This window comes from Talpa europaea (genome assembly GCF_964194135.1).
Source record: "Talpa europaea genome assembly, chromosome: 13".
NCBI classification, from domain to species: Eukaryota; Metazoa; Chordata; class Mammalia; order Eulipotyphla; family Talpidae; genus Talpa; species Talpa europaea.
Window position 1 is genome coordinate 68,691,805 of NC_140080.1, and position 25,282 is coordinate 68,717,086.

Consider the following 25,282-nt stretch of genomic DNA (forward strand, 5'->3'; position numbering starts at 1 on the left):
GAAAAAAACAGTTGCTATATTGTGTAAGATATTATGAGAAAACATGAAAGGCTTCTTAGTTAAGGAATTCTTTATTGTTTTCATATATATTATGCACAAGTTCACAAAACTTATTTGTGTAAGTCAGAGTTGAGTTAGACTTTTGGTGGTAAACATAATGTAGCATATAAAGATGTGATTTATAATGATGCACAGATGAAACCTATAGAATGCAATGCTATTTAATAAGAATTATAAAAAGGAAAAAGTAAATATATTTAATAACATAAGCAGAAATTTAAACTTTTACAGAAAATAAAGGATTTTATGCACATGTTGACTATGCAATTTGGATTTAGTGATATTTAAGTTTTATGTAGGTAAAAGAATTAGATAATGCACTCAATGATATGAAATTGAATGAAACTTTAAAGTTACATTAAGTGCTTTGCAAATTGAAAATAAACATAAGGGTCCATTATTGGTGCTTCAAATAATTAAATTGGTATGTATTAGCAAATAATTAAATTGATAAGTATTAGCAACTACAAATAACTACATATGTGGATCAAATATTCACTCTTCAGAGATTCTCTATAAATATCATAAAACTCATTTCTGAAATAGTATTTATAGAAATTAAACTTTTGTAGTGTCATCAGGACAAATAAAGGTTAACTAACTATATTAGAATTAACTATTATGGGAATAAAAATGCTTTGTTGCATGGCAAGTATTTTCTGAGCTGTTGGCCAGACTATTATGACTCCTTATTCTCAAAGATATCCAAAAAATGAACCTAAAAGTCACTCTTAATAAAATGATTTACTATAGTTTGTCATTTTCAATGCTTGTTTTTGCTTTATCACCTCTTAATGAAAGCACATTTCATTTATTTCATGGATTTTTGTTGCTTTTATTATGGGACAATTATGCTTCTAAGTACTACAATTTTACTTGTCTTATCAAAAGAAAAAAGAGAAGTCTGAAAGATAGAATTATTAATATGTTTACCTCGCCATTAGTGAACTGTAGCTGATTTTATATTATAATAATAGAAGACAGATATTTATCCCATTCCTGAACTCATCTTTGTTATTCAGAAAAGTAATTGGTAACCTGGCTCAACTTAAAAGTGAGCAGAATATCCTTTTATAAATGTCAATAATTAAGGAGCATCTTAAAGCTCATACATACCTAGATACTTTTCTTTTAAAAAAATGTAGTGACATAAGCTTTCACTATTTCTGTAGTCTAAAAATTCTTTTTTATTAGGCTCCCTTATTATGACTGAAGATTTTGCTGTTATATGTTTACTTATATTGAGCCCATGAATAAGGATAAATTGATAATAGAAGTCTTCTTTACATTCCAATTTCTAGATATATTATTTCATAAGCTTCCTTTGCACTTATCTCAAGATTTTTTGGTTTTATACAATTCTGTTTTTTTCTAGCCTCGAGGGCAGACTTGAACCATGGAAATTAATACACAAGAGATCTCCTAAACTGCATATAAAAAAAAATTGTCTTGCACCTGCCTTAAAAAAATCCACTGCTTCAGGGCATATCTCATAAGAAGAAAAGATTTCTGAATGTATGGAAAAGTTAAATCTGATATTATTTTTAATTGATTAATTTGATATCAGATTGTTTCCTGGATAGTATCTTAGATAATTCTAATTTATATATTTTTCTCTTTTGTTTTGCCTTAAAAGTAACCACAGGTATATCATTGTGCTTTTATGTTTTTTAATTTTTATAAATATTTTTAAGAGAGAAGATCCAAGCTCAGATATGAATGCTTCTTTTCATAAAGCCAGATATGTAGAAGACTTTAAAGGCTCAGATGCTGGCCATCCCCATCCATATATTTCTTTTTATGTGTGATATTTTTATATGTATATATGGCACATTTACATGCTTATATGTACTTTTTTTTGCAAATTTTAAACTAATATTGCAAATTTTATACAAAATTCAGAAGGAAAGCATTACATTTTGTCATGATGCTTTAAATCTGATATGACATTTTGTATAATATACTCAAACAACCACTTAGCTTAACAGATATAATGATTGTGGCAATTTTTCTACAATAAATCCGCAAGTGACAAATTAAATTCGTAACTTCAGGTTATGGAAAAATCACTTTGTCTTATCTCCTTCCTTATAATAAAACAACGGAAAACATCACCCTAAGTAACTTTGGAAAGTCTTCAGAAAAATAACCACATATTGTATAGTAAAATGCTAACATTCCAGGTTAAAATTGGAAATTAAAATTCCAACCTAAGATTCAAACATCTAAGTAAAAAACATATATTCCTTTTCAGGCAATTGTACACCCTAAAACTAAAGAAGTATATTTCAAAATACACAAGCTCTTGGCTGCAGTTGCAGATGCTGATGTCTTCCATTTTACAACTTTTTTTCTGATGGCTTAATTATAAAGTATTTAATTTTTCTCCTAACTCTTGGTCCTCTCTTTCTCCTTGGATGGATTCCATGCTTCTTTTTAGTCTGAGCTAGGAATATGCTCCTCTGATTTTCTCTATTACTTTCATGCATTCCAAGTCCATCCTCTTCTATAGCTGTATAATCTGATCACAAAACTTGTTATACCTTTCTTGGCCATCTGCGTGCCAGCTGATCTTTCATTTGCTCGAGGATCTCTCTCTGACATCCCACTCTCTTATCCAGCCACATATAATCAATTCACCTTTCTTCTTTGGTTATCGCAGCTTAGAGTCATTTTGTTCTGATTCTCAATTTCACTTGAATCCACCACTTTAATAGGCCAATGTGATCATGTGCTTGCCATGTCCATCCTTTCCCCCTTCTTTATTTTCTTTGATGCTGCTCTAGTAAGGATTTAATCTTTGTAAACCTGCACTCTAATAGTAACTTCTGAGCTCTATTTACCAAATAATTTCAGTGGAAAACTAGCCTAGATGAGGTAGTTTTTTAAGATACCACGTGTGTGGTATTCTAAGCTACTATTCTCTTTAAGTTGCTATTCTCTAGTCACTACACCCAGTTTGCACCTTTAACTTTCATTGTCTTCCACAACAGATCTACAATCTCTGTCTCCCCAAATGTGAGTACCAAGCAGCAGCAGGCTTCATGTGGCACAGTCTGGATTGGGAATTAGAAATTCCTGGATTTCAAAACTGAATCTGCTGTGGTTATTTGTGATAATCAAGATAAAACAAACACAACAGAAAAAGTCAAACACAGGCTATCCCAGATGCTGTCTGCTGTGATATGGTCTGTTTCCCCTATTTCTTCAAAAAAGACTGTAGAATACTACTAACACAGCCTTGTGGGATGAGTAACTCTTTATGCCTATTGTTTAGAAGAGGGTTTTTTTTTTTTTTTCCTATCTTAACTTTTGTAAGGTAAAGCAAAAATTAAGGCAGGCAGGAGAAAGCGTTTCTGTAGGCTCACTTTTATTTAGAATCTGTCCGGGTAAATGCTTCTAAAGAAGGTAGGTAAGTTAAAACGGAAGGAGAGAGATGAGATAAGAAAAAGCAGCAGCTTGATACAGTGAAGATAACATTTCATAATCCAACATCAGCCTTGGACTTTGACTTTTGAATGAATCAGCTGGTTGAGAACTTTCTGATCCAAAACAGGGAATGATGCCAGCTGGCAACACTAGAGGCTAAATGCAGAGATTTCCCTAGTTCTATAAAAAGGTTTTACTAAGAAACATGCATTTAATTTATTACAGAAGAAGCAAGGAAAGATATGATCATGCAATCTTGCATATTTTCTAGAAATTATATATTTAAAGGTCTATGGGATGCAACTTTTGATATATATGAGGAATTTTGATTTCATGCTTTGCTCACTGCACTGCAGATGTTTTTGTTTGTGTGTTTGTTTGCTTTTTTGCATCCAAAATGATGGAATATTATCCTAGCAGTTGGACGTGAGATCAACTTTAGAAAATGAAACTTGTTCGAAAAGCTTCGGCAATATTGGTGGGCATTTATAACTGGGGAGGTATGGGTCAGGGGCCAGTGATAAGGAATTTGAATGTACTGAAATAAAAATTGTGGATATTAGGGATCCTTCATCTCGTTATTAACCATATGTAGCCTGTTTATTTAGTTCCTCAAATCAATTTTGACAACATTAGGCTATCAGAATATAGGATGTCATATTATAGGTTTTGTAAGAAATACGCCCAATGGAGTAAATCAGGATATAGCAGAATGCTGCACGTTTCATAATTTTATACTAAGCAGGCAAGTTTTCATTCTGGTTCGGTCATTTGATTCTCTGCAGGTGGCTACGGCTGCCTCTGAAGAAAGAGCCCTGAATCACATGTTATACAAATGAAATGCGATTATCTTTGTGGCTAACATTGTATGATTTGGAACAAGTCTTTTGGTCTAATATAAAGATCCTTCAAATAAATCATCCAGCTAAGCTTCTGGGGCCCCAAACTCCTAATTTAAAAATGTTGATAAATGAAGTACCTCTTTAGTTAATAAATGAAGTATCTCTTTAGTTATCCTTTGTCAGCAACATTCATTTTAATGGAAAGTGAGTTTACAGGGTTACATGATTGAACTACTGAGCCAAGTCAGTGTTGGCAAATGATGGGCTCAATTATTGATGTTACACACTAATGAATTCTGATGAGAAATAAAACACAGACATTACGTTTCAAGTGGTTCATAATTATTTTTGTACTTTAAAAGCAATTTTATTCTTTTTTTTCCAAATCATACTGGTTCTGTAAAACAAAAACATAGTCAGTGATTATACTGAAATTATTGAGTTTGTGGCAAAAATGCTCTTGCAAGTTTTCATTTCTGGGAAGATAATGTTATTCACACTAGGTTTCCGATTTCCTTATGTACTTCTGGGAAATGATAATTAAATTAAATGTCTAAAACTTTAAACCAGTGTCTTTAAATAAGATAATCTGCTTTGCAACCATGGTTAGCATTTCAATGGATGCATTTATGATCTATGATATGCCTATCAACACATTCATAGGAGCTGTGTTGAAATACATCAATACGTCTAAATACCTCTAAGTCTCTCTAAACATAGAGAGACTTCCATTAACTGACTTTGTTTTAATAAAGAAGTTATCTCCAAATGTGCGATATGGAACAAATGGTATACTATAAAATGTTAGATGCTTGACAAAGTGGGATGTTGGTGGCAATAGCTGAAGCAGGTTCTTATCAGTTAAGGCACAGAGAGATCTAAATTCCATAAAGTAACGACAGTATCTTTTCATATTTCCTCCTGACTTAATTGTCCCAGATAGAGACCTGAATTGTGTGGGTTTGTGACCTTCCTTCTTTCTTACAGAGTGACTTAAAAAACAAAGGCTCAACTTGAAGAGATTTTAAACTGACTTTTAATTGAGAGGGATTAGATGTAGAAACACAGTTGATGATGTGTTTGTTCAAATATTCATTACTGACTGATTATGAGTCTTTGGACAAGTCCCTCAGATTCTCTACAGCTCAGTAACTAAACCCCTTAAATGGGGCAAAATGTCTTCCTCTCTTATCAGAGAGGGTGGATATAATTCATATCAGATATGCATGAAACTGAAACCTGCTATGTAAATATAAAGTAGATTTACTTACATTTGTCTAGGCCCTAGTTCATTTTAGAGAGATCATCAGAATTAGTTTGGAAAATATTTCCCTTACCAACTGAGGGATGTGATGAAGGAAAAAAGAACGAGAAAAGATTTCAAGCCAGAGTTTGGTGAACATCTGTACTATTTTCCCCTTTATGATAATATGTATACATCTTTACATGGATTAAAATATACAGGTAAAACTTCTTTCATTGTGATGCACTGAGGTAGGATATGCAGGACAGTGTATTTTGTTCACATTTGGTTTACAGTTTATATGAAATTATAAAAATCAAGACTGTGTATTTTAACTTTGTAATATCCACAATAAGGCTAATTGAATTATTTCATCTTCATAATTTTCTCTTTATTTATAATAGAGGTGGTACCATTTATGGATAACAAGGATCCTTCTAGTTTTATCTTTTTTGTATTTTCTTTAAAAATATTATCCTAATATCTTCCTCTTGTTATAACTACACTGCTCATTGTTCCATAATCTTGATCCTTTTGGATGAAAAATCATGTGTCTGACTTAATCTCACATCAAAGGCAGCATCATTATATAATGATGATGCTAACTTGTATGAAAAATACCTACTGGATATGCTCCATTAGTCACTAATTTTCAAACTTAAAGTTCTGTCTTTGAAAAACTCCTTTCCCCCACTCCACTGCAGTGGTTCCTCCACTTGAAAAATGTACTGACTATAGATAAATTTCAATAAGAAATTAAAATGCTGTGTATTATTTTATTTCTGTCTAGAAAAAGCTCACAACAAAAAATATCTTTCTAATAAAAACAATCAGTTGTTTCATTTAAAAATTTAAAAAAAGGAATACACTTACAAAATAGAACTTGACAGCTGTTCAGACTCTATCTACACAGTAAATACAATGTCTTCATTAAGAGATTCCTGAGTTTTAAATATGCAAAATAAGAATAAGCAATGATTTTGAATTTAGAAAATGCAATATGAAGCATGACTTATTTTTTAACCATTTGAAAAAAAAAGTTATTTGTTTCTGTTTCTCTACCAAAAATTAAAAAATAAAATAAAGGGAATAAATTTTATTTTAGCATGTTATTTAATAAAGGGAATAAATTGTGGAATTTAAAATTGACAATTGCTGTATTAACCTCCTGAAACTATTCACATTAATGCATGTATGTAATGAATGTATGTCCATCTTAGGTATCAATATTGAAATGGTGATTCTCTTTATTTAAATGAAAGGAAGATATGTGATGTAATGTGGCACCATTATCCACAGGCATTCATGGATGTTATAAGATAATCTAGGTACCTTGAGAGATCAAAGACCAATACCATATATGAGGAACAAAGAATTAGAGAGTGAAATGGAAACTGCTTTGAGAGAAATAAGAAATAGAGTTTAGAGTCTAGAGGGGGGACAAAAGGAGCTTTTAAACAATCAAGTCAATCAGCTGGCATCCAAGTCATCATATGAAAAAAATAAAACTGACTTGGTTATATTAACATTTAAGAAGAACTTCATTTGTTCTACAACATCTTTATCTGGATGTCCCGACTCTTTTAGGTTCCTGTTCTAGGTTCTACATGCTAAATGCTCAGTTAGGTGCTGATTAGGTAACAGAAGTACTCCCTAAGTAGGCCCTTGGAGATGTGGGCCTGATCAGATCTGCCCTGATCACTTCTCTGATCTCATTCTGACCTCTTATTTTCCCTAGCCCTGTGAATCACCCTTAGAAGTCCTCTAATTCTATTGTGTGATACTATTCAGCTTCACGCCGCTCAAATCATCAATTCCATCATGGTGGTTAATCTTGCATGAATTGTCTTAAAAATATTTTCTAATTTATCTTGTAAATCATTTTTGTTCCACATGTTTAGAAGTGTGTGATTTAATTTCTGAGTATTTGGGGAATTTTAAAAATATATTTATCAATTTCTAATAATTCCACTGTGATTAGAAAACATTTCTCTATTTTAATCCTTTTAAATTTATTGAGACTTATTTCATGAGCAGATATAGTCTATATTTGAAACTTTTCCATATATGCACTTTAAAATAATGTACATTCAGCTATATGAATGGAATTTCCTCTAAATGCCAAGTAGGGCAAGTTGGTTGATGGCATTATTCAATTCTTCCATGTTATTTCTGATTTTTTTCCATGTTCTTAATTTTCTGTCTGCATGTTCTATAAATTCCCAAGGAGGATTGATATCTCAATTTATAATTATGCATGTTTTTATCTTTACTTTTCTCAATATTTGCTTTATGTATTTTGAAATTTTCTTATTTAGATGCATATACATCTAGGATTGTTATATGACCTTGATTAATGGATTCTTTCTCATAATGAAATGACCCTTTTGGTCCCTGGTAATATTTCTAGTTCTGAACTTTAATTTTTCTGATATTAACATTACCCATCCACCTGTAATTCTTGGTATTGCATGGAAAATCTTTTTCCAACCTTTCACTTTCAGTGAATGTGTTCATTTATAAAGTGTATCATTTATAGACTATTAAAACTAATCTTGTATGTTTCTCTAACATAACTATATGCTTTTTTCATTGGTTTTTTACCTCATTTATATTTAATATAACACAATATGGGTGGATTTAAGCCTATATGGTTGATATTTTTACTGGATAGAGAATTCTGGGTTCATTTTTTTTTCTTTCAGTAGTTTTAAGATATTCTTCTTTGTCTTCTGGTCTCCAAAGTTTCTGATGAGATTTTTGAGGTAAATTTTAATTTGTTTTTCATCTTATCATGTTTAGACTTAATCTGTTTTTAATTTTCTTTTCATGCAGAAAATGGCAAGAGTAGTGTTGTTAAGAGATGTTATCCTGTAGTCATATTGCTTCGTTTTAAATCTTGTCTCTCTGATTACTTATGTGACCCTCCGCAAAATTTGTGACCTCTCTATTTTTCATTTTTCTCTTCTGTAGAATGGGGATACTAAGATAGTACCTCTAAGTACTCTTTGAGAATGAGTTAAAATTTATAAATCATTGAGTATAATGCCTGACGCATAGTAACAGTTAGATAAATGCTTTGTTAAAAAAAGAAAAGAATGTCTATTCCATAGTCCTGGAATCTTCTTTCAAGTCCCTCATACTTTCTCTGCTTTAAGGTATTCCCCTCCTTCCATCTCATACAATGTTCCTTTTCATCTATTTATATTGTTACTAATTCAAATAACTAATTTGAATTAGTTACTAATTCAAATAGCTTGTTTCAAATTCCTTTTCTTTCACAAAGGTATCTTCAGGCCCAAATACCTTTCTATTTCATAGTCAACCATAAAGTTTATTCTCTGTATCTAGTTAACAATTAAACATATATCCAGTTATTCCCCAATATTATGTATATCAACCACTTTGTTTCATCTCTTATACTCCCTGTCTTGCATTTTACACTCTAGCCATACCAAATTAGTTGCCATTTCCTCTGTTTATTTGCACTAGGTTGTCTTATTCTCACATATCTTTCTTCCAGTTATTCCTATCTATAACCATCTGCCCACCTTTTGTTGCTATCCCTCTTTTAAGATTTAGTGCAGATATTATTCCCTTTATAAAAGTGGCCTTATATTTACAGGTTGGGCTAAGTGCCCTTCTTCTTGCCCTTATTTATTTCTACACAATTTATTATGTCTGCCCTCTTTTTGAGTTTGCAAATTCTTTGAAAACAAAGATTATACCTTCTAACTTTGGAAACTTTAGTAAAATATCTTTGACCTCGTAAGAACCCCCCCCCATGCCCAAATATGTCTTGAAACTCATTTTCTTTAAGTTACCTGTAAACTGCTTGAGATCAAAGACCATGCTTTCTGATGGAGAAGGCTGACATTCTAGTAGGTAAGGAGTTAAACACACATACACACGGATATCTCTGTAAGGAGGTCAGGAAATAAGTCCAGGACAATCATTGATTGTCTCAAGTGGTGTTCTCTGGATTGACCCTAGACCACTAACTTTCCCCTAGTCACTACCGTGACTTCTGCTAGATCACCAGCAGTGCATGTTTGACCAACAACACCAGTTAGAAATGGTATTCCTATCAAGCCCAAGCCCTTCTATCATTGGTCCAGGTGCTGCTCTCTAGAGCTCCATAAAATATATAAGCCTGAACCTTCACGCAGCAGTCCTTCAGATGTTTGTCCCTCCAAAGCCTTTTCTTTTTACAATTAAGAGTTCCAAATATTTCTCCCTTTTCCTGATGTTAGATTGCTATTCTTTAAGTGTTTCTATTTGACCATAAACACCCTAACCTATAAAACACTGTAGGGTAAGGTAAAAAATCAGGCTTTTCTGCCCTCCCCCATCAGGATAGATGAGGGAACCCTGTGATCCTGATTGCATGCCTGATGGTGGTCACCTGAAGTGGGTACACCTGCGCTAAGACTGTGCTTTTTAAGGGCGGCGTCATGGGGACGCCAGTAGAAGCTGAAAGAGAAGCCGAGAGAGAAGCAAGAGAAGCAGAAGCTGAGAGAAGGCCGGAGAGCCCAGATAGAATGAAGACTTGCTGGGAGGACTGCCAGCCTCCCAGCCCCCCAGTCCCCCTGCCTGCTGTGTACCGGGTAAATCCCAATAAAAAGACCTGCAAAAAGCCACTAAGGACTCTTGATTCCTCCATTACCCAGTCTGCATGGGATCAGAAAACCTGCACCGTGTCCATTCCTGCCCTTTACAAACACCCACCCTATAAAACACTGCAGATGTACTCCTTTTGAAAAAGTGCAATAGAAATATTGAGACTTCCTTTAACCAGACACAAGACTTGTGTTCACGCCATCTCAGATGACATTAACATGTTTGTAGGGTAAATGAATTAATCGGGTTTTTTATACCACTGGCTATCACCTGCGGCCTGATCATGTTAATGCAGAAGGAGTGTGGGTGCAGGGCATGCGTGCCTGATGGTGGACACCTGGAGCAAGGTGCAGGCATGCATAAGTGTGCACACCTGGGCCTAGATGCAGGGATAAAAGTAGTGGCAGCAATGTGAGTACCAGAAGCGTGACTACGAAGAGGTGAGACCCTGAGATAAGGTAAGAGAACCCAAAGAAAGAACACAAATATTTGCGGGGGTCTGGGGGAGGAGTCAGCTGCATGCCTACTTCCCAGGCTCTCCCTGCCCTACCTGTGCCTGTCTCCTTGCATGGCAGCCTCCCTGCCTGTTGTGCCTGTGTACCTGGTTCCCTGGGAGGGCATTATAGACTGAAAAATCCATTGGAAGGGGAAAAATCAAATGCTCTGGGTCTCTCTTTATCTGTCTGCTCCAATTGAAAGTGAACCTGCCCTAAGCTTGCTGGCACAAAAGGAGAATTTTGTAGCAACATAACATTCTCTCATTTAATGATGAGTCAAGATCAGTTTTTCCAAATAAATGTTTGTAGGGGCAGGAATGACCACTGAGCAGGTTTTCTGATCCCATGCAGACTGGGTAAAGGAGGAGTTAGAGTCCTCAGTGGCTTTTGTAGGTCTTTTATTAGGGTTTACCAGGTACACAGCAGGCAGGGGCGCTGGGGGGGAACGGGAGGCTGGCAGGCCTCCCAGCCCCCAGCAAGTCTTCCCTCTATCTGGGCTCTCCGGCCTTCTCTGCTTCTCTCTCGGCTTCTGCTACTTCTTTCTCGGCTTCTCTTTTGGCTTCTACTGGCATCCCCGTGACGCCGCCCTTAAAAAGCACAGTCTCAGCCCAGGTGAATCCCATCTACCTATGCCCACACCCTATTCCCGCCATCAGGCATGCATTCAGGACTGCAAGGATCCATCATCTATCCTGCCGGCGGGAGAGCAGAAAAGCCTGACATTTTTCCTTACCCTTCAGCCCACTCCCTCAGGATTTTCTGCCATATAGTCTACATATATACAATTTTCTTAGCAAACATAAACAATGCAGCTATGGCCCACAAAAGCAAATGCATCACACTATAACAACAACAACAAAAATACAAGTAAGTCCAGGCAGGGCCCCAACCTAGTAGCAAAAGACAATTATTGGTACCAGCAGATGAGCCACCAGATCTGCTGCCGAAGGCACTGCTCATACGAGGGAGGGGAACCATTCAAGGCATCTACTGTAACACACCAGGAGCTGTCAGGCTTCCTGGCCTTCTCTGGCTGTAGTCTCGGCCACAAGCCACACACAGCATCCACCCCCAGGATGCACTCACTCTGGGATTGGCAATTCCATACTGTTGGGGGTAATCACCAACCCTCAGGGTTTCTGTCTGTAGTTGCTCCAACATTTGGCTTTCATAGTCACCAATGCAGCTCGCAGACCGCTGCACGCAGGCCAACCCACTGCACAAGCACATGGGTCGGGGATCCAAACTCTATATTCGGCTTGGGCTCCACCCCAAGCCACGTTCCCCACCCGTCCCCCAGGGGTGGGTTCCTCAGCTCCTCACCCTTTTTGGACAAAGAGCAGGGCATCACCCACAGGTGATTTTACGAGACTCACAGGTCTTCAGCATACCCAGACTGCTTAACAGACACTCAGGGCTTCTCAACTTAGCATCAGCACCAGCTTTGCCTTCTCAGTTGGCTTTTCTCCTCCACCTGGCTGCTGGGCATACACAGGCTGCTTTTGGCCATCAAGGCCCACTGGCCACCCCCAGATTCCTATCGCCTGGGGTGTACAAACAATTCTCCCCCAGGGTCCCAAAACAACATTAACTTGCCAAAGTTCCTCCGCCTTCTGGAGGGATTGTCACTCCAAGTTCATCAGTCCAAGTCCATTAGGCCCCCCCTTCCATCAGCACTGGTGAGCTCCGAATCATGGTTCTCTTTTCGCTGATGATTCTTGCTGCCTCAGGGGTCGTTGGCTGATCCTCACGGGCGTTTCCTTCATGCACGGTCTTGTCCTGTAGCTCCCAGACCTCGTCCATCTCCTGTGCCACCATGACACCTCCCCCATTGTCACAAGCAAACAGTCTTTTACTCCTTAGTCCCTCCAGGTCTTCGGAGAGCTCCAATACCCGTCTGCGTGGATCATCCTGCCAACTTACGCCAAATGTACGGTCAGGAATGACCACTGAGAAGGTTTTCTGATCCCATGCAGACCGGGTAAAGGAGGAGTTAGAGTCCTCAGTGGCTTTTGTAGGTCTTTTATTGGGATTTACCAGGTACACAGCAGGCAGGGGAGCTGGGGGGCCAGGAGGCTGGCAGTTCTCCCAGCCCCCAGCAAGTCTTCCCTCTATCTGGGCTCTCCGGCCTTCTCTGCTTCTCTCTCGGCATCTGCTACTTCTTTCTCAGCTTCTCTTTTGGCTTCTACTGGCGTCCCCATGACGCCGCCCTTAAGAGCATAGTCTCAGCCCAGGTGAATCCCATCTACCTATGCCCACACCCTATTCCCGCCATCAGGCATGCATTCAGGACCGCAAGGATCCATCATCTATCCTGATGGTGGGAGGGCAGAAAAGCCTGACATTTTTCCTTACCCTACAATGCTAAATAGGTATTACATATCATGACATTAAATAAATTAAAAAGAAAAAGAAAAATAGTGATGCGAGAAATGAAAGAATGATAGTATTTTATATGGGCTAAGACATGAAATTAAGCTATGCCATATACTGTCAGAATGGAAGTCTTATGTGCTTGCTAGAGCTGGCACATGCCTTTGTTCCTAAGTTTGCAGTAGTTCACTTTGGCTGATATTAAAATTGTGGTCAACTAAAAATCCTTATTTTTTTCATATAAATAGCATCAACATAAAATATGCCAATTCTCCATTCCATTTATAGTTCATCTTATTGATTTCTGCTTGATCTTTTAATTCAAAAGCTATTTGCCCAACAGGCTTTTACCATCTGCAGATCTGCCAATCAATTTTTGTATTTTTTTAAATGTGATTCTGTAAGGAATTGCTTCAAAGTCCAAATATGAAACAAAGATTCCTTTTTCTGCTCAACATTTATTTTGAATTGCTCTTACTCAATATCAGTTGTGAACAATTTACTACTCAAAAATTTCATAGTATTATTTCATATCTAATAGTTCACTAATATGGCATCATCCATATATGGAATAATATATCAAAAATATTAAAGTTTATATCAAAATATCAAACATAATTTAAACTCCCAACATTGACATGATTGATACTAAATGAAAACAGAGAAAATAGAGAGTATCTGGGCTGCTAATTTTCAGTCATGTTGAGTCAAACTGTAGAGACTGGCATCAGCAGAGTCACTCTGCAAACATATTAAATAACTGTGCTATGATTTTCCTATTTAAAAATTGAACATAAGAAGTGAAAACAAGACAGATCTACGGTACTCCTAGATCTTCTTAGTGGCCTTGTTACTATATGCCCTAAGAACTTAAACAAGAATTGGACTGGTTTCATTGATAAAAATTTCTGGAAATGCTTAGAATTTTCTAGGAAGGAGGGCATTTGCCATATGTAGAAGTCAATTTTTCTGGCAGAAGTAGGTGGAGTGATGGGCTCAGCAAACATTCTGTAGAGGAGTTAGTTGAACAGAGTCAGATATTCTTTAACAGGTAAGAGAAGGAAGAGTATTGTGGAAAGAAGAGTATTAAGCACTGGAGAGGATAAAGGAATAAAACAGAAGTTTTTATGGTTAGTAGGAATTTTGAAGTGGCTGAAACATAATGGTGGAGCTGATGTGAAGAAAGATAATACTGGGAAGTTTAGTAGGAATTCATTCTTGGAGGTCATTTTGCACCAGGCTGAATGTTTGGACTTACGCTTCTTAAATTACCCAAATATACTCTATAATCCAAATTACCCAAATATCATCCTCTGAGTAGTTGAGTTTTCCTTCTTTTATTTAAATACTTTTTTTTTTTAAGATTTATAGAAGAACTGGGGTACAGGCCAGATGCACGGGAGGGTGAGAAGATTCACCAGAGACAGAGTGGGGAACAGAACAGGCAGACGGATGAAGACACTGCTGAGGGGAGCAGTGGGCGAGACAGGAGAGGTCTGCTTGCCATGTGGGTTGCTCCGAGGCCGTTGGGGATTGAACCGGCGCTGCAGAGGCTGCAGACAGCTTCACAGCGCTGCACTCTGCCACCTGCGCCACCAGGGGAGGCCCTTAGTAGAGTTTTTTTATCAATGTTTTCCTAAGCCTAATTGCCCTGTTATGCAACACCCATAATAATAAGTAACTTAAAATCAGTAATACAGGATATATTCATGAATTTTGAATAAAAAATTAGAATAAGGATTATTGAAAATTATAGATTGAGAATTCACTTTACTGATAATTCAAATAATTTCTACTGATTTTCATTATTTCAAAATACACCATAATTTTCATTGAGAATTTATTATTTGTAAGACTTTTAAGAGTTTTCACATTTGAGAATGGATTTTTCCAAGATAATAATTAGTACATGCAGATTGCCTTTGGATATTTAAAAGAGAATCACAGATAATAGCTATCTCATAATTTTCAAGGTAGTATATATTAAGGACATTGTAAGAAAAAAAAAGTTTCAGAATTCTAAAATACTCAAATGATAGTTTATCCTAAAGCTTACATGTGAATTTCTATTAAACCTACACATTTTAAAAACCTTTGCAAAACTTTAAATTTCCCTTTAATTTTAATTTGTTGTAATTCATTATCATCAGACTCCACATATAAAGTACATATACATATATATAAAGTGTATATATATATATATACACACACATACATATATCTCTCAAGAAAATAATAAAAATAAATAGTTTAAAAGAAAATAGCAAAGGGCCTCCCCAGTGGCGCAGCGGTTGAGTGCTGGGTTGCGAAGCTGCCCGCAGCCTCTGCAGCACCGGCTCGATCTCCAGCTGCTCCCCGACCACCAGAGGAGGGTCCCTCATGGCGCACAGACCTCTTCTGCCGCCCGCTGCTCCCCTCAGCAGTGTACTTCGGTCCTTCTACCTGCTCTGCTCCCTGCTCTGGCTCTGGTGAATTCTCTCACCCTCCCACGCTTCTGACTGTATCCAGTGCTTGTATAAATAAATAAACAAATAAATCTTTTATAAAAAAAAGAGCAAAAAAAGAAAAATGAAATTTGAAATAGCTTTGGTATGCCTTGTGAATTCTTTTTTAATTGTGGCAAAAGGACCATGAAGTACACATGTAAATAAAATGTTCAGAAAAAGATTTGGTTTGTTTAGTTCCAGCATGTATTGTTTATGTTGTAAATTAATTAAAATTATGGTTGTTTTTTATCATGTGTCTTTTTATTGAACAGATACTTTTATTTTTTGTTTTTTTAATAAAACAAAGAAAGGTGTTTTCCTTGGGGAGGTCTTTTTTTAACATATTGTAACTTTTCAAATAGTAAAACATTAATTTGAAAAAAATTGTCATCTTCATATGATAATCTTCATATAATTTATGGATTTCTTAATAAATCAGTCTTAAAGACAGCTGATCTGACATTTTTTACAAAGACAAATACAATTTCACAGCCACCTGGAACCACAGTTACAGTCTAGTCCCAAGTTGCTTATTTTTCACATAAAGCCTTTTCTAAATCTGCTTAGGAGAACAAGGCTTTTTTGCAAAGTGGATGGGATCGAAAAGAACTAAATAAAACAAACAAGAGAGTCATTTTCACCAAAGTAGATTTCACACAAAACCAACCCAAGACAACCACTGACAATACCTGTTCAATAGCTGAATGATATCTGCAAGATTTGAAAATATATATTTATACCCAATGTATTTATAAAAATCCATTTTGAGGGTTGTGAGAAATAAGTCCAAGCTCTCTTTTCTCCCCAAGTATGCATAGCATATATGCTAACTTACTGGATTCATCCTTCATGCAATTCCAGTTTATTAAAGAGGTTAAAAATTTATAAAACTCTGATGGGATATGGTTTTAATGCTCCATCACACTACCCATCATTTGCTTTTCAATCTAGATCAGAATGATCTTTCCTACTTCCCTGCAATCACCTACCTGCACAACTAATATTTTCTGAATACTCTCTTGAGAGTCTCTCTGGAACTTGGCCAGCCTCATCTGGCTGTAGAGGACCACCAATTTGAAGTGCTTCTCCCACACCTTGTGTATCCTTTTTTGCAGCTGACAGAGCTAAAGGGAAGAGGGAGGGGGAAAAAAACACAAGTCAGAGTAGGAGAGGAAATTAATGGCAGTGTTCAAGAAGAATGATGGAGGGAAATATAGAAAGCAGTCAATAGCCCATTCTGCACTGTACGGACCTGACAGGAATTTCACAGTCTCTTGATTTTTCAGCCCACTCATGTGCATTCATCAGAAACCAGTCACATCTGGCCGCCAGGATGGGGGGTTAATTTTCTCTAAATGCCTCAGCAGTTTTGTTCTAGCTGAGGCAAACTCTGTGACTGCAAAGCTGATGAGTAAAATATTTCTACTTCACCCAGTTTAACTCAAAACCGATAGCCTCAGGACATATTGAACCTTTCTTTAAAAAAATAATCTTTTGAAGCTTTTTTGAATGGCACATCAGGTCAAGCCAAAGTTTAAAAATGCAACTTTAAGACTTTGATGGACACCATTGCTTCTCTCTCTCTTTTTTTTCTTCATAAAGCTTACCATTGCTTGGCAATGTGTGCTTTAGAGCATGACAAAACTAAAGAGAATTAACTTAGCCATCAACTGCTGAGGGAGAACAATAACAGGGAAGAAATTTCCAGCTAGAACTCCCTATTAATCTACCTCCCTCTGACTATGTGACATGGAAACATCTCACTGCGCTGAAGTACAGTGGATAGAATGTTTAGAAATCACATGTATAAGGCTGAATCTATACAGAAAGTGAAGGACTACTCCTATGAGGCATTCTATACAGTTTGGAAATTTAATATAAAACCAAAAAAAAAAAACCACAGTAGAAGTTTTATCAAGACAATGTACATTTGTCCTCAATAGTCAGTATAGCTAGACCTTACTAAATTGTTCTAATTAGGTTATTTTCAAGGAACTGAACTTGATAAAAAATAATGGTAAAAACAATATTAAAATATTTACATATACTATATAACTGAAAACTCTTGGTTTTTAGAAACTTGCTTATGCTGATTTCTTTTTAGTGCATTTTTCAAAAAGGAAAAATGAACACCAAAATTTTGTATAAAACCTTATTTCATAATAGAATAATACATGTCACAAAATATAGCTATTTTATATTGTTTATTGATGTGAGTACTGGTTACATGTAGGGGATTCTTTACAAATCTTCAACAAACAGTGCACGCATGACTTGTGAACTTTTCTGTATGCATATTTTACATTTGATCTTAGCCAAAAGGCTGAGGCACAATGTATGCATATTTTAATACAGCAGTTTACCTTAAGATAATAATTTTGAAAATAGTTACCTGTGCTGTATATGAATGGTTTATCACAATAATCTTTATTAAGCATTATGATAACAACACATAGTTTTTTGTAGAAGTGAACAAAATGAGCTTCTCTTCTTGTTTAATTGGTTAATTTAGGAAGAAAAAATAACTTTGAAAACTACAGATAATTCAGCTGGCTAAATCCTGAAGCATTTTATCTGGAATTAGTTTATGGGCATTTTAGGCAATTTAGACTATTGAATATTAAAGATTAGCATCACTTCTTGAAGAGAAATTCTGCCAATATTATTTTTTCTATAATGATTCAATATGTATTTAAATAAAACATTTTACTAATTTTAAAATAATATTAAAAATAATTTTTTTATGAACTCCAACAACCAATAAGGGGGGGTGATGGTATCTGAGATACTCAGTAAGATATTAGGAAACTCTCATTCGTTACGTATGTTCACAACTACATGGAGCATCATATTAAAATTTTAACAATTGTGGCAAGGACAGTGGGAGGGTTTAGGAAGTGACACACAGTCATTGGTGTTTGCTTTGCATTACCTAATGGATGCATCAATTTATGTTTTCTAACTAAATTTGCTTTAACAAGATTCATAGCAGAACTATATTCATATTGGAAATTATTTCCATATGAAACTTTGGGCAAGGCTAAACAATCTGACATTTTGTGGCAATTTAACATCAATAAAGGAAGAAAATCATGATAAATGTTCTTAAGAATAACTTTATGTAATGTATACATGTTTTTAAAATTTGTGAATTCATGTTAGTCTTAAGTAAAATATGACTGGTAGCTTGGAGATTATGTTTTTGCAGAGGGAAAGGATGGGAATGTTGTAGAAGAGATTTTTCTTGGTTATAAATAAAATAATTTTTTGCTTGTAGATTAACTTATACTTCAAATTGTTTTGGGGAACATGTTTAAAAACACATAGTGCAGTAGTAAAGTTCTTAGTACTGAATGATTTAATATATTGGAAGCTAAGGTAAACATCCTGGATGAAGGGGGCATATTCTAATAAGTAAATCCAATTTGCTAAATGAAGCTTATCTATAAATTATATTTTGTGAAAGGGAGATCTGAAGAGACTAGATTTTTCTTGTTTCCTTCATAAAGATGAGTTCATGATTATGAACTGGATTCTCGTCCATGTCACCTATTTAAACAAAGTAGTTCATAGACTAATCGTATTCACTGAGGGCTTGTGAGATAACTTCTTTTTTAAAACTCCAGTTTACAACTGAGAAATATGTAATTTAAAGAAGTTGACTTCCTTTAGATTACCAATTCTGTCTGACTTAAAGTTCATTTTATTTATCATGACACTATATTGATTAGATATTCTTGGTGCTTTGTTGGTGGATAGGTTGTGATAGCAGACATATGTAACCCTACACCCCTAAGTCATTTATAATGTTGCAAACCAATGTTAACTTGATTAAAAAATACAATTTAAAGAAATGTAAATCTACTTTCCACAGAAATTGAATCAAGATTATCAAGACAATAAAATTTCATAGTAGAAGTTGACAATAATATCCAATGTTAAAAGAATGTCTATAGGGGGGACTTTTTTAGCTTCATTGGGTAAAATTTGATATCTTAGTGGCAAATTGCAACTTAAGAACTCTTGTACTCTTGCTATTTCAAGGCTATGGTTATGTGGAGCTACTTTAGCTCTAAGAAGACATTCTCCCAACCCTGACCCCACACACCACTCCCATGGTCCTAGAACACCTGGATCTACCCCACGACAACAGATCCGTCTATCAAAAGAAATAATAAATTATTATTATGGTATCCATAAATATGACAAATGGGAACTATAAGGAAGATGGGATTCAGAGGAATTTCTTAAAAGTGAAGGTAACATTTTTATAAATGGGAGCTCCTAAAGATGAAGAAGTTTGTACAACTGAAAACTCATCAGTCAAAGTAAACTGAACAGTAAGTTTTCTGCATTCACATCTTAAATGAGGAGAAGCAACTGTAAGTCTATTGTAGAGAAACACTTTATTAACTGAGAAAGAGTAATATCTCAAAAATGAGCTATTTGAAGAAATCTATAGCTAACAGGCCTCTGGAAAAAGAACAAAGAGAAACATTGAAAAAAAATTTATAAAGAGAAGAATCATCATCTAATAAGATTGTATATATGCACAAACATGAATATTAAAGGCAAGAAGGTGATCAATAATAACATATGGAGGAAATATTTAAGATGATGAGGATGCCATCGAATAGTTGGTCACTTAACAACTATTTTAGGAAAGTGGTTATAAAAAAAAACTGTGCTCATATGATCAGTGATCATTCAACAAATAATTATTAAAATTTATTTTATAAAGTGAACTGGTAAGAGTTTACTGGCAAAGTGAAAAGGTAAATAAGATTTTCAGGAGTTTACTAATTAATGGGAGAAGAAAAAATAAAACAAATAAATGGAAGAAAGGAGAAAAACATATAAAGGGAAAATTAAAAAGAGTTCATTTGTGAGTGGAAAAATCCTTCAGGTAGATGCAGAATTTAGATTGGAACACCAAAGGAACTGGAATGTTTTTTGATCTCCCCAATTTCCATCAACCCAGCTTGTCTGGAATGAAACACTCCAGTAATTACATTCCTGAAATGTAAGCATTTAACCCTGAGATGATTACATTCCTTCCTCCCATTCAGATTTAGGTAGTGAGGTGGGATGAAGGAGGAAGATATAGGGAAACAAAAATGGACAAATAGAGACATGAACACTGGAAGGGGACACCAGGCATGCTATCAATAAGACTTGTTATATACTTAGAAACTAAGAATGCATTAGAGTCACTGACAGTTAAACTGGGCTGCTGTTTAACACCAAACAAAAGTTGTAATAATTTGGTAGTGGGAGAGCTACAGTGACCACACTTGACATGAGAAATCCCTATACTGTTAAAATATAAACAAGGATGAAAGACAATGCTACTTAATTAAAATAAATAAATAATACAAATGTTAGAATAATTTTGAAAGATAATGGGTATATTCTCAGAGAGAATTAGGAGGTGCATATTAGAAGAGGGAGAGTCATTTTGGAACAGGATCCTCAATTTCATCTCCCTCAATTTTGTGCATGAAAAAGTAAGGGAGGCTATTCAGCTGTATCAGGAAAGATGAATTAGGGAGCAATTGATGTGTATTCCAAGACATTTAAAATGGCAAAAAAAGAATGGAAGAGTTTTCTCTAATTTTTCCAAATTGGTTTTCTAACCTATTTGAATTTGGAGAAGACCTGGTGAGCGGGTTTTAGTGCTTGCTTTGTGAGCTGGTCGCTGAAGTAAGACCAAAGATTGAATTCACTAAGATAATGATCCCCTTTGAGATAATGATACTATGCATCTATTTACAAAAAGAAAAATTAATCAATGCCCATTTTAACATGGTGAATTGAGATACAGAGAGTTGGTGATCTTGTGGTAACGCTAGCATTTCAGATCAAGTACTTTCATAGGCAATATGTACAATATGCATTGAAATCAGTATACATTTATACATTGAGTAAAGACCTTCTGATGAAATTTGATTAAACTCCTATGACACTTGCTAACATTTTAAAATGATATTCTGACAGTAAAGAACAAACCAATGTCATAATCAAGAATGAAAGATTTCACTCTTCTATTTTAATATAGCAAATTGTATGATTTCTGTTTCTAATCTGAGTTATTTATGACAATTGCTAACTTCTATATATCACACAAACCTGGTGTTAATACTGACTGTTTTTATGTGCATATTACAACACACAAAACCCCTATTTAGAGTTATATTATTTTATTGCTATTCTGCATGTAAAAAATACAATGTATTAAGAAAAATAATGCTGTTTGATATCCCAATTATAGGTTTCAACATTAACACCAAAATATTGCCTTAAATCATTTCCTCATTCCCAGTCCAGAAATTAGAGATTTCAAATCACCACATTTTCAAGTAGGTGAGGTTGGATCATACGATTGTCCAGTTTATATTACTGAACACACAAAAATAAAATAAAGCTTTGATATGCTTAGCCCAAAGGGGATAATTGGGATATATTACGGAACTATGGGGTGAAAAAGAGGTGAATTACATTAGTTATTTACTATCAGAGCAAAAAAAAAATGTTCGAAGGTATACTCTAAAAATAGGTCCTCAAATAATCCTCTCTGTAAGAAGAGAAATGGAATCCCTCCCCTTGAGTATGAGCTGGACTTATTTTATTGCTTCTAAAGAGCAGACTATGGGAGAAGATCATATGCCATATGCAACACACAAACCCTTATGACTTCCATCCTGATTTTTTTCTCTCTCCCTCACATCATTTCATCTAGGAGAAGCAGTTCCATGGTATGTGTTCTATGGAAAGCCTCAAATGGTAAGGAATTGCAACTCATTTTTTTTGCCAATATTCCTGAGTGAGGCTGTAAGCAATTCTCCAGCCTCCTCACGTAACTGCAATTCCAACCAAAACCTTCATTGTAATCTTGTGGGAGACCCTGAGCCAAAGTTAACCCAATTAAGTGCCTCCTAATTCTGGACTCTCAGAAGCCTGGTGAGAAATAATTTTGCCATATATGTGTTTTCTGAGTGAGAACTGCTCTAATTCATTGATTTAAAACAGAAACTGAATTGAGGCTACAAGGAGGAGAGGGGAGATGGAAACAAGGTGGTAAGGGAGCACAATGGACTATGTTGGAGGACTAAGGGTACCTTGGTGGTGGGTGTGGTGTGAGGACATGGGTCTGAGGGGGCATGATCCTATGCCTTTGAATCACATTTAGTATTATAAACCAATGTTACCTCAATAAAATGTAAATAAATTTTTAAAAAGAAACAAAATGATTTATTAATGATAAGAGGGTGACCAGTAAATATTAACAGAATATAGTTTGCATTGTCTAGAAGCACATCATTTTAATTGAACACAGTGCAAAGGAAGTATAATTTAATAGTTCTAGAAATTTTTAAATCATTATCAATAAACATTTTCATGCAGTACATCAATATATCAAAGAAAAAATAATCATCCTCCCCAAAACTTGATATGAATCATCAATAACCAAAAACAATGAAAAAATTATCTTGGACATGAGAAATAAGAACAGAAAAAACTTCCTTAACATGATAAGGGTTATAAACCAAAAACTTCCAACACATATTTTACTAAATAGCTTCTTTAGAAACATTCCCATAAATGGTAAGGTAAAATAAAGAAAAAATATTAGGAATCAATATCTATTTAAAATTGTGCTGCAGATCTGGCCAGAGCAATAAGAAAACAAAAGAAAAACCATAAGTGTAAGTGTTAGAAGGAATGCCTATACAGAAATTTAGAGGCTCTCTAAATCAACAATAAGAGGTATTGAGAGTTTAGAAACATTTTTGCCTACAAAGTCAGCATTGAAAAAATAAGTAACATTAAAAAATCAGTAATAATAATTTTTGAATTGTAGTAATTTCATTCATAATCAAAATAGAAAATGTAAGGAATATAGGTTTGAATCTATTAAAAATATGCAAGATTATATTATAAGCAAGTTAAAAGACAATTTTGAAAAATATAAATGACTAAATAAATGATGAAATAGGATATGTCACGTTTGAAAGAGTATCATGGATATGCCAGTTCTTCATGGTCATCTAAACCTATGAGGTTTCCTAATCTATGACTCATATGGAAATTTATATAAAATATCTATGGAAGATCAAAGGACTGGTAATAGCTAAGATATTGTGACATAAGAGAACAAACTTGAATGATTTGACATGAGATATATAACGCTTAACTTAAATCTGTTGGAACTACATAATATTAGCATTCGAATGTTAAACATTTAATCAAAAAAGAAAACTGAACTATAGACACATTCATATAAAATATGGAAATTTAATACACGACCATGAGAACATCCAATATTCTCTCTAGCATAACTGGCTACCCTTTGTAGAATAAAATAAAATTGCATCATTAACTTACCCCAAAATATTGATAAAATCAAGGTAGATTGAGGTGAATCAAGGTAGATTAAACTGAAGAAAGCTAAACTTTGAAAAATTTGAAAGAAAATGTAACAGAGCTTTGGAATAAGTTCCAAAGGAAGTAATTGACAAATTCAACCATATTGAGTTTTTTTTAAATTAAATTTAAACCGTAACAAAATATGTGACAGGTTTAGAGAAGACATTAATAGCTAACAAAGATTAATTTCTTTAACACAGAACTAGGCCCTATAAGCTGATAAGAGAAAATGCAAAAAAGTATAAGAAAAATGGGCAAATAGAACAAATAGGCAATTCGCAGAAAAGAATTATTCTACAAACATTTGAAAACATATTCAATCTTACTAATAGAGTACAAATAATTTACCTTACACTCATCAGCTTGCCAATTACTAAAAAATAACCCCAAAAATGGTCCATACCAATTTGGACAATGATATGGAAAAAACTAAACTTTCACACTTTTCAAACGTGTATATTACTTGACCCAAAGACTTTGGAGAGGAATTTGTCATTACACAACAAGTTGTTATTTCCTTTTGATCCAGCAATTATGCTTGAATCTACATTCTTTAGACAAGTGATTCTCAAAGTATGGTTCCCATCTCAGCAGGATCAGTATCATCCCATAATACAGTCACTCAGATGTGCTGAATCAGAAATTCTGGAGCTCAGAAATCAATGTTACAACAAGATCTCTAAGAATCTAATTCATGCTGAAATCTGAAAGACACCGCTCTCAAAAGAAAAAAAAAATGTTCTCAAGGAAACATAAAATAATATTCATTGTTTGCATTGTTTACAATAGTGAAATTTTAGAAACAATCTAATTATCTATACTTGAGTAATGAAAAAATATATTACTGTATGTTCCCTTAAACCCTCTATCATTTAAAATACACAAAAATTGCAAGTGATTTTAAAATTCAACATATAAATAAGAGATAAAAACTTATTTTCCATCTTAATTACTACATAAAATACTATTAAAAACACAAATGGAATGATAAAAGGCTATTGTTTTTCTGAGAAAGGAGGGAAAAAATATTAATAATAGGCAGAACAGTTTGAGTGTATATATACTGGTTTAAATATTCAAAGCAAATCAGGCAAATGTCAAGATTTATAAAGCTGGAAAAGTACACAGAAGTTTATATAAAATATAACTTATTTATAAATAATACTTATTTCCTTAACTATAGCTTACACCAAGTTGCAATTCACCATTTAAAAAAAAAACACATTAAGGGGGTCTCTCTGCAAGAAAGCAATATCCATATTCTTTTTTTTTTAAAGATTTATTTATTTATGCATACAAGAGCTG

The 25,282-nt window shown here is 34.6% G+C and overlaps 1 protein-coding gene across 1 annotated transcript in view; it reads right to left on the bottom strand.

Annotated features, from left to right (window-relative positions):
• Window positions 1–25,282, bottom strand: part of CCDC178 (coiled-coil domain containing 178) — a gene marked incomplete at both ends in the record, with an annotated part of 283,078 nt that overhangs the window by 14,232 nt on the left and 243,564 nt on the right. Inside the window, one exon of the mRNA XM_084252695.1 lies at window positions 16,540–16,674. Coding sequence (XP_084108821.1) covers window positions 16,540–16,674 — 135 coding nt within the window. The remainder of the gene's footprint in view (window positions 1–16,539; window positions 16,675–25,282) is intronic.